This window comes from Malurus melanocephalus, unplaced genomic scaffold, assembly GCF_030028575.1.
Source record: "Malurus melanocephalus ecotype Western Australia unplaced genomic scaffold, MMel_1.1 scaffold_567, whole genome shotgun sequence".
NCBI classification, from domain to species: domain Eukaryota; kingdom Metazoa; phylum Chordata; class Aves; order Passeriformes; family Maluridae; genus Malurus; species Malurus melanocephalus.
This window is the reverse complement of record NW_026623799.1, coordinates 205,052-214,862: the sequence shown is the minus strand read 5'-3', so window position 1 is coordinate 214,862 and position 9,811 is coordinate 205,052. Positions and strand designations below refer to the sequence as shown.

The 9,811-nt window shown below is 52.6% G+C and overlaps 1 protein-coding gene across 3 annotated transcripts; it reads right to left on the bottom strand.

Annotated features, from left to right (window-relative positions):
• Positions 1-2,917: 2,917 nt before the first annotated feature.
• Positions 2,918-9,031, bottom strand: TMEM79 (transmembrane protein 79). Of its 3 annotated transcripts, none has more exons than XM_057382444.1 (4): positions 8,774-9,031; positions 7,169-7,992; positions 6,766-6,979; positions 2,918-2,939 (listed from the first exon to the last, which is right to left on the bottom strand). In XM_057382444.1, the coding sequence occupies exons 2-4, from the start codon at positions 7,887-7,889 to the stop codon at positions 2,933-2,935; spliced, it is 942 nt and encodes a 313-aa protein (XP_057238427.1). In that variant the 5' UTR covers positions 7,890-7,992; positions 8,774-9,031; the 3' UTR covers positions 2,918-2,932. The 3 variants fall into 3 exon arrangements, with proteins under 3 accessions (XP_057238427.1, XP_057238426.1, XP_057238425.1); XM_057382443.1 differs by lacking the exon at positions 2,918-2,939 and adding an exon at positions 3,259-3,601; XM_057382442.1 differs by lacking the exon at positions 2,918-2,939 and adding an exon at positions 5,960-6,542 and having other exon boundaries at positions 8,774-9,030.
• Between the last annotated feature and the right edge of the window lie 780 nt (positions 9,032-9,811).

Sequence of the window (9,811 nt, the reverse complement as noted above, 5' to 3'; positions counted from 1 at the left end):
CCCTGAAGAGTTTCACAGTGATCATTGCCTCTGTGCTGTGCCCGTCCTCCATTCCTCACTGAAATCTGGGCTCTGGCAGCAGAAAGATGTGTCTGTTCAAGAAATCAGCATTGCTGCCACTCTCCTTGCTCTGGGACAAAGCCTAATGCAAACTTCAGGTTTCCAAGCCAATTTAGGATTGCTTCTATCATCAATCCCTAGATTAATAACTTTCAAAAATAGAGTTGCATTCTAAATGAAAAAAACATGTTACCAAGTTGATATTGATGGCTCTTGGGAGCAAACCTTGTGTTTTATTTCAGGTTTCATCATCTGTGCAGGGGATAGGAGGACACTGAAAGTGAAGCTGTGTGTGGTGACTGTGGAAGTTAATGACACCAAAGYGTATTTATCTGATGTGAATCTGTGTTTACTTAACAACGAGCAGCTGCCAAATGGAGTGCTATGGGTAATTGTGCTACAGATTTTAGCACTAATAAGGAAATGAGAGAGTGGGAAGGGACTTAACCTTCGCTGTGATGTTATCKCAGTCTCTCCCTTACAATTCTATTTCCATGTATTTGCCAAAAATCCTCTGTGTGACAAACCACTACAGAAATGCAAAATTATCGGAGTATTTTTGGAAAGTGCACTGGGTTTTCCTTGGAAGGGAACAAACTTTCCACTGATTTCTGCCAATTCACAGAACCTGAGAATAACTCACCATTGCAAAACAGAACTGTTTTCTTGTTCTGCAGGTAAGAGGCAAAGCTGGTGGTGATTTGCTTCAGATTTTTTTTCKCTAGTCCCTCAGGTCATATAATAACACTCTTGTTCACACCTTTGTGGAAGAAAACTTCAGCTTATGCCATATTCCATAGTGGTCCAGGAATCAMAAACTACTTTGAAYTGGGAGGGATCTTAAAGATCAACTCATTCCATCCCCTGTGTCTTGGTTTGAAAGAMAGGTGTTTGCCAATAAAGGCAGGGACCCCCCTWGGAGTGGTGGRTRTGACCCCCCYTYCCYYYSAAWTWWTWWWAMYTTKRAAAATCACRGGCTTTYAGGCARGAATATGGGTAAAAGGGAATAACAGTTTTTACTAATACATATAACAAGGTGAAAAAAAGTAACAATAATAATAACAATAACTAGCTTAGTCCCAAACCCAGTGACAACCTTACAGAGACACAGCCTCCCCTTTGGTGCAGTTCCAGTCCCAGCCGGCAGGGGCGCTGTTGGCTCCTGGCCAGGCAGGGCGGGTGCAGTGATTCCCCCACAGCTGCAGGGGGCGCTGTGGCGCGGGTCCCGGCTGGTTCAGATCTCCCGCGTGGCCAATGGTGGACACAAAAATGGCAGAGATGGACAGAGGAAAAGTTCCTCTGCAAACTCACAGCGGAAACGCCGATCTTGGTGCTCCTCTGGACAGCAAGAAACCCCAGAATGGCCGGATGAGCAAAGACAGGAGCAGAATCCCACGGCTGCGAAACGGAATGCAGCAGAACTCAACCACCGCAGCACGAATCTCAAGGGTCCCTGATAAGGCACAGGGGAGAAAATCACAGTGCAGCAAAACAGGAACCAACGCGTGGAGATGCTGAGCTCTGCAGAAAAGAGCAGTTGAGCTCTCCCCTCACAGGTAGCAGGCCGACCTCCTTCTCTGAGCCAAGCAGGGCAGGATATAAAGTTACCCCCCCCTCCACACACACCCCCTCCCAGTGCTTAGCAAGATTGTTTGGGTGGGATGTAAGTCCTATTGTCTTTACCAATTGCCCAGCCAGCAAAAGGATGACTTGGCAATCAGTGTATCCCAGCAACAAAATGGGAAAGAAAAATTCCCCAAGAGAGGAAACAAAAAGAAAAACCTTAACCCACAACACCYTGCCATGGGCAGGGACACCTTCTAATAGATCAGGTTGTTTCAAGCCCCTGGACACTTTAAAGATTGGGGCAGCCATAGCTTCTCTGGGCAACCTGTGCCAGGGCATCACCATCCTCACAGAGAACAATTCCCTCTCAATATCCCATCTAACCCTGCCTTTGACAGTGGGAAGCCATTCCCCTTTGTCCTGTCAGTCCAGGCCCTGGTCCAAAGTCCTTTCCCAGCTCTCTTGGAACCCCTTTCATCCCTGGAAGTGGCTTTAAGTTCTCCCCAGAGCCTTCTTTTTCTCCAGTTGAACACCTGCAGCTCTCCCAGCCTGGCTCCAGAGCAGAGGGGCTGCAGCTCTCAGAGCATCTCTGTGGCCTCCTCTGGACTCATCTCAGCAACTCCTTGTCCTTCCTGTGCAGGGGCCCCAGAGYTGGAGGCAGCTCTGCAGGTGGGGTCTCACCAGAGCAGAGGGGCAGAATCCCCCCCTCACCTGCTGCCCATGGAGCTGGGGATGAGCCCAGCACAGTTTTGGCTTTTTGGGCTGCCACTGCATTCTCTCTATGAGGCTTCCATAGCCAATTCTTCCTGAAGCTTCTGTTGCCATGAGCTGAGTCCAAGACGTCTCGGAAATGTACGAAATTGGACAACTGGACAGAAAGGCCAAGAAAAATGGAATTACAGCAGCAAATCTTTGTCTTGGGGTGGTGTTATGATAATACTCTATTCCTGATCGTCTGCTTTATGCCCAGAAATAGGTTCTGTAGCTCTAAGGGCAGAGGCAGGCACTGGGGGAACTCAAGGCAGGCTTTGTTCAGAGCTCACTCTGATGTGCTCGGGTTTGCAGTGTGGATGGACTTATTCTCTTGCTTTAGCAAGCTCAGTTTTTGTCAGCTTAGGCAAGAAGATTTCTCTCCTGGACTGCAGCAGCCATTTTTTGGGGGTTTCTTTTGTTCCTTCTCAGGCTGTTTGGATTAGTTTAGTCCGAGAATCAGACCATTGGCAGGAAGCTGCGGGGACACCCCATCTCGGTCCAGACCTTGGGAGAAGCTGAACCAATGAAGGAAAGAACTCTAAATCCACCAGCTTCACCTGCTGAAAAGAGGAGAGCAACATCAGAGGTTCACCAGATTCCCATCTGTTTTTTTTTTGTTCCCTGAGCTGTGTGGATTCTCTTCCTCCCCAGAGACAAAGCTGTTTGCCATTTTGTTTTCCCCTAGCATGTGGCTGGCAGGGYTTTTCCTTCCCTGAGCATTTTGGGTTTGTTTGTTCTGCTGTGAGTGAGTGGGTGGGTGTGGGGGTGAGTTTCTGAAGGTTCCATATCTAGTTACTCATTTTTTCCCATGCCCTGCAGTCACCTTGTTTATTAAATAAACAGGGTTTTTTTCACTTTCATCCAGAAAATCCATTTTTTATCCATGGGGAGGGATTGCCRAAACCCTTTTCTTTAGAGGAAATGTTCATTCCAGAGCGTTTTCTCCTAAAATTGTCTCTAAACTGAGACACTCTTGAAGTTTGCTGTGACACTGGAGCAGCAGCATCTCTGACAAAAGCCATGTGCAACACGGTTCTCTTTACCTGACCATGTGCAGGTCCCTGGTGCACTCACTCTGTGCCAAATAATGCTCTTGCAAATGATTTCCAGAAAAAGTTTTCAAGTGAAGATGTCCAGGGACCACTCCCCAACAGAGTAGATGGAGCTTTTGAAGMTGATGAAGCTGTTGAGCAAGTTATTCTGTGCCAACTGGCCTCAGCACCTGACAATGTAAATTAAATGTGTTCAGGAACTATGAATGTAGTCAGACTCCTGTCTCTGATTTTATACAAAGCAAGACCTTATGGAGGCAATTCAGCATGTCAGAGCAACAGCTGGATTACCTAAAKAAAGTATCAGTCCTTTGATACATATTTTGTAAGTGTAGTTTTTTTAAGTTCTAATCAATTGATAGAAATCTCTGCTGTGTTTCAGGACTGTTCAGGCTCATATCAGATGCCTGATTCTGGTGAAGGAGTCAATTTTTCAGCTGGGGTAAGTTAATTTTGACTAGTTCTGTTACCTAGTCATTGGCTAATAAATTTTCAAAGCATGAGCTTTATCCCTTTGGTGGTAAACTGCTTTGCTGGAAAATTGCTTCCTTTCCCCCTGGCTTTAGAATGGCTCTGCAGCTCAACTCCCTGCGCCAGGCAGCTGGGAACAGGACATGAAGATTTACCTTCCCATCTCTCTGTCACTTGTCCTTGCTTTTCTACACCATCCCATGGAAGTTTTGTATCAATGTAAACTTTAGATGCTGTAGACTGTGGAGAGCTTCTTGATGTGAGAGCCTTTTCCAGAAGGKAAGATAGTTAAAAACGTTGAGACAATTGAGGCACAACGAGGATCCCGAGCACTGATTGGGTCAGACTGTTCTTGTTTTCTTCCCTCTTCCTCTCTCATGTCCTTTGGTTGTATTGTTCTCTGGTCCTAGCCCTGTATTCCCAGATTTTTTGCTGTCACTCAGCTGTGCAGCAGTCAAGTTCACTGGGTTTTTGATCTGTTGACAGCGCAGTGTAAGTGCAGCCAAGGGAGATGCACTTTCCCCCTGTTCTTTCACAGACTTTGGTCTTTGATCACCTGGGGTAAATGGTTTCCCTGTGTCTGGGCTGGGAAAACAGAGTTTATTTGGTTTTTCTTAGGCTGTAAGACAAGCCTGAATGTAGTTCATTTGACTTCTGACMGTCYRTGGCAAAACATGACATGATTTTGARAAGTCCTTTGAGATGTTCAACTGTCAGAGTCCCAGAAGAGCTGCTGCAGGGGCTGCTTGGGGTTTTCTTCATTATTCTTGGGATGGGGATGAAGCCCACTCCAGGCAGAGCAGCATGCCCACAGCACCCACAGACACACAGTCTCTTTTATACACTCTGGAATGTTTATCATTTGTGTTACATATTCATTGGCTCCTAAACTACTACAATAGATTTATTGGCTATTACTCAACTACTACACACGATTTTTGGTTACCTATGGCCTAAGCACTCAGGCACTCAGAAAAACACCAGGYGCAGCTTTGTTTTTGCTCCTTCTGTTGTTTAAATTTCTTACTTYTRTTGRTGCTACATTCTCATGGGTAGAAACTTGTTATTTTTCTGCTCATGGGCTTTCTCATGAATAGAAGCTATCCATGTCCAAATTAAGATCTGTGAAGCCWTCAGGCCAGTTGTCAACCTCTACAGAGCTGGAAACACAATTGCTTAAAGATTTGGTTGAACCAAGGGCTTAAATGGTCAGCTGGAACAGGGACTCAGCAGGGTGGAGGAGCTGGGACAGGGACAGATGGAGGAATTGGGGCAGGGACACAGGAGTGAATGGAGCAGCTGGGATAGGGACACTTGTCAGKAGATTAAAGAGTTGGTACAGGGACACTGGCAGGGGATGGAGCTGGGACAGGGCAGCATTTRGAGGAGCTGGGACAAGGACATGGCAGCAGATGGAGCAGTTGGAACAGGGATATGTGGCAGTCAGGGCTGGAAAGGACTCAGCCCTGTGGGAAGCCTCAGCCAGGGACACTGTTCACACCCGTGTCCCCTGGGGARCCTGGGCAGTGCCTGAGCACCCTTTGGGGCACGAGCCTTTTCTTGGTACCCAACCTAAACCTCCCTGACACAGCTTCATTCCATTCCCTCAGATCCTTGAGTTCCATTCTCTGTTTTGGGTGGGCCACTCCAGTGACAGAGCATTGCAGACAGGAGGTGGGACAAGCCAGACCCCTGACAGATCTGGAGCTGAAGGGACCTTTCCTGGATTGGGTGGATTTTTAACAGCTTTGGGTTATGACTGAGAACTGAGGCCATCAGATGTGCGACTCCCAGGGGTCCCTTCATATCTCAGTGCCCATCCTGGGGAGGATTGGCCTTGCCTAGCCCTGGGCAGTGGCAAACTTGGTGCCATGTCACCCAACCCAACTGCTCTCTGCATTCCTCCCTGGAGAGGGCTCCCTCCCTCCAGCCCAGCCAACTGGTTTGGGAGCTGAACCTCCACCAGGAAGAAGCAGGGTGAGACTGGTTATGCTGAGACCAGGAGTGGGAAGTGGAATGCAAGCTTGGGAGAGAGACAGTCTAGGGGAAATATCRCTTTTCCTTCTTGGAAACATAATTTTGAGGCTGGATGACTGCATCCTGTAGGTGAAGATCTGAATCATTCCATGGGGAATTTTACCCACCCTCCACAAACCAGCCACAGATCTGCTTGGTAAAGGGCTTTATTGGGCAAAGTTGGCTCCAGCAGGAGGGGAGGCAAATCCCACACCCCATGCCCAGCGAACAAGGCTTGTGTCTTGCTCCAGGCCTTGCTCATCCTCCAGCAGGAATCTCCTGGTGCAGAGTTTGCAACCTGATTCTGTGGGCCCAGCAAAAGCTCACCATGTCCAGGCAGGGAGTAGGGGCCCAGCTGTGCTGGGCATCAAGGCAAATTTGAGCCCCTAGGGCCCAGGAACCCCATCTGCCAGCCTCCCTCACCCCCAGTGCCGGAGTTTGGCTCGGCTCTCCTTGGAGTGCTCCTCAGGCTTTRCAGCTGCCACAGCGAGGAGGTTCTCAGGCTCCAGGATGAACATGCCATACAGGTTCCACAGCAGCATGGCCAGCAGTGGCAGGAAGGTCATGCTGAAGCCAAAGGCACGGAAGGAGCGGCCGATGGCATAGGACAACCAGAAAATCAACCTGGGGAAGGCAGAGGGTGCGGGCTCAGCTAAGGGTGATGCCATGGGGTTGGTGGTCCTGACTAGTGAGGTTTCCCACACATGGCCACTGCAGGGAGTGGGATGCGGGATGAGGAACCCTTCCTGGCTGTGGTGAGCTGCGTGAGGTGCTGTCAGCGTGGGAGTTTGYACCAAGGGATGGTGTTTGCTGGTGRTCAGCACCCCAGGGTGAAGGAGCCACTTACCGGGAGATGGCAAAGAGCCCCGTGAGCAGTGGGATGAGCTTGAGGAGCTCCTGTGGGAGGTAGGTGGCCAGCACGGCCATGTTGAAGAAGTAGAGGATGAAGAGGTGGACAGATTGGGAGACGTAAGTGCGGTGGATCTCCACCTCCTGGTGCAGCTCCCCAAAGGGCTCCAGGGCAGAGGAGCAGAGGCGGGAGATGCCGTTGACGATCATTCCTGAAGAACAGAGAGAGGGGCTGAGTGGGTGCCCAAAGGAGCCACAGTGAGGTTTGAGGAGCATCAGGAGGGAGAAAAAAATCCATCTGCTGCTCCTGGYGGGAGCAACAGAGCCACAAAGAGCTCAGCCCCAACTGTGCTCCGGCAGCCCCAGGAGCAAAGGGCTCATTCCCCAAACCCACAGCTCACCCAGCACGATGGGGAAGGTGGCAAAGGCAGCGCAGCGCAGCGTGTAGACCAGGCGGGCCGTCACTGTGGGCAGCAGTGGGGCGTCAAAGGGCAGGAAGACATAGGCCCCATAAATGAGGCAGGGACAGAGGAACAGGGCCCCTGCCACCGATGCTATGGCCTTGAGGTTGTCAGTGCCACATTCCCTGGCRCACAGGCACTGTGACCCCTCAGCTGAGGGCTTGGCCATGCGCCCGTTAAAATCCAGTGGGTCCCGGTAGCGTGAGGGGCTGARGGGTAGGAAGACCTGCTTGTGGTGGAGGCTGCTGGATCTGTCACTGGAGGGGACACGGTCCCCCCTGCCCTCCTCGTGGGGCCGTGGGGTGGGGTGTTGCTTTGGCTTGGAGGGGCTCTGCTCGATGCACTGAGGGTCGATGGGCACAAAGACATGGGCTGCCATCACGGGCAGCTGGGAGACCTCTTCATCTTCAGCCTCAACTGGGGGGCACGTGGGAACAGCTTCCTCAGGGTCTTCATGGCCCCCCTCGGGACTCGAGCGCCTCTTCATCTCCGTGAGCTCCAGCTGGCCCCGGGTGCTGTGCTGGCACTGGTCCCATGGCAGGGTGGCATCAGGGTCCCCCAGATGTTCATCTGGGGTTGGTGGCACCTTGTTGAGGGTTGTCTTCCCCAGCTCCAGCAAAGCCACCTCCTCRGAGGGCAGGACAGGGTCTGCAGCAGCCATGAGAGTGCCCGGCTCCGTGCTGCCAGGGAYGCAGCTGAGGGCACTGCTGCCTGCACTTGTGGTGTTCAGAGGGGATGAGGYTCCTGTCCCTTCTGCTTTCACCCTGGGACAGGAAAAAGGAGAATTTACATCAAAATTTACATCAAAAATGCAAGTTTGGGGTTACATGCACAGCCCCAGTTACAAAATGGGAACAAACTGGCACCCCTGGAGCCCCCACCATCTCCCTGCCCTTGCTCCAGGAGGGGAAAGCAATGCCTGGCATCCCTGCACTCYGGTCTCTGGCAGCGAGATCAGGTACTGTCCACCCTGGGGGTGCAAGTCTGGCTGCAAAATGGGGCAGCCTGGGAATTGCTTCCCCTGCTACACAAACATCCCAAGGGTTCTGGCTGGAGCCTGGATGATACAAATGGCTCTTCCGTGGCTCTGTCCTGGAGAGAGGGGACCTGGCTGCTTCTTGGAACCGAGAACAGGGCCAGGCTTGCTGTCTCTTGTAGCTGAGACGGCTGTGGAGCGGGTGATGTGGGCTGATGGGTGCCCTTCCACGGGGTGCAGGAGGTAAAGGCAGAGCTCCCACGTTGTTCTGCTTTAGRGTAACCCTGTCTCTTGGCCCGCCCTGGGTGTTCCCGGCTATCTCCTGCAATGAACGTCGCCCCCTCAACCCTCTCAGCACATTCATTCCCGCAACCATAGTAGCCCCGGCCTGGCCACAAGCGTGGGGAAACTGAAACACAGAGCGGCTTGGGGCTTCCTCCGAGATCTACTCACGGAAGTAGGGCTGAAATAGTTTCCTGGGCCTGCCGCACCTCCACCCCGGACCCTGGACCCTGGATCCCGGACCCCAGCCTCGCTCCCACTCCACCTCCCCTCCCTGCAGGACTCACTCGGCCACAGCCGGGGGGCCATGGGAGCCACGGGGCAGCTCGGCCGGGACTCTGCGGGATTCCTGCACTCTGGCAGCCGCCTGTGCTCCTCAAACCTGCCGAACCAGCTCAGGTGGGGCGGGCGGAGCGGAGCGGAGCGGCGGGCGCGGCTCCATCTCCCCGCGGGGCTCCCGCCGGGCACCGTGTCACCATCCCCGTCTGGGCTCCTCTGCCAGTGCCGAGTGTAAAAACTGTCTAAACACACACAGTCTGAAAACGAGACAGACAAGACAGCCCTTGTTTGTTCCTTATTTATCCTGCGAGGGTGCGAGGTGGAGTTTTCCAAAAAATCAAGCGCACCAAGGGTKACGCGAAGTTACATTCGAAGTTACATTCTTTATACAGTAAAATTTACATAAACCCGCCTAATACACATTCCCCGCCTATCTAATGAWTATTTATGTCACATAACAACACAATGCTTGAGACAAGTCCTTTTTTTTACTGAGCAACTTTTGTTACAGAAATTAGCTGACGGCATAGTTATGTTTACAAAAGGTGAGAAGATTCAGCCTGAAGACAGATAATTGAGCCTGAAGACACCTCTGAGGGAGGCGCGGCCTCATGGGACCCGCTCAGATGCCCGGGACCCCCGGCACGGCGGGATCCCAGAGCGCGGAGAGATTCCTCCGCCGTTCCCCCCTCTCCCGGCCCCACGGGGAAGGCTGTGGCCGAGCCCTCGGTGCGGGCAGGAGAACCCCGCCCCCCTCATCCCGCCGGGTCCGCCCTGAGCTCGGCTCCCCCTCAGCGATGCCGCCGCCGCCATGTTTGCCAGCAATGAGYGCGGGCACGGAAGTCTCGCGTGAGCCTGAGGGCAACTCTCGCGAGGTGACGCCGCCGCCGCCGCCATGTTGCCAGCACTAAGTGAGGGCACGGCGAGGGTGAACTCTCGCGAGGCGAGCTCGGCCCCCGCCGCCGCCCTGCCCGCCCGGCGCGGCGCAGCCGCGGGAAATCTCGCGAGAGCTGAGAGGGACAGGGGGCAGCCATGGCGGCCGAACG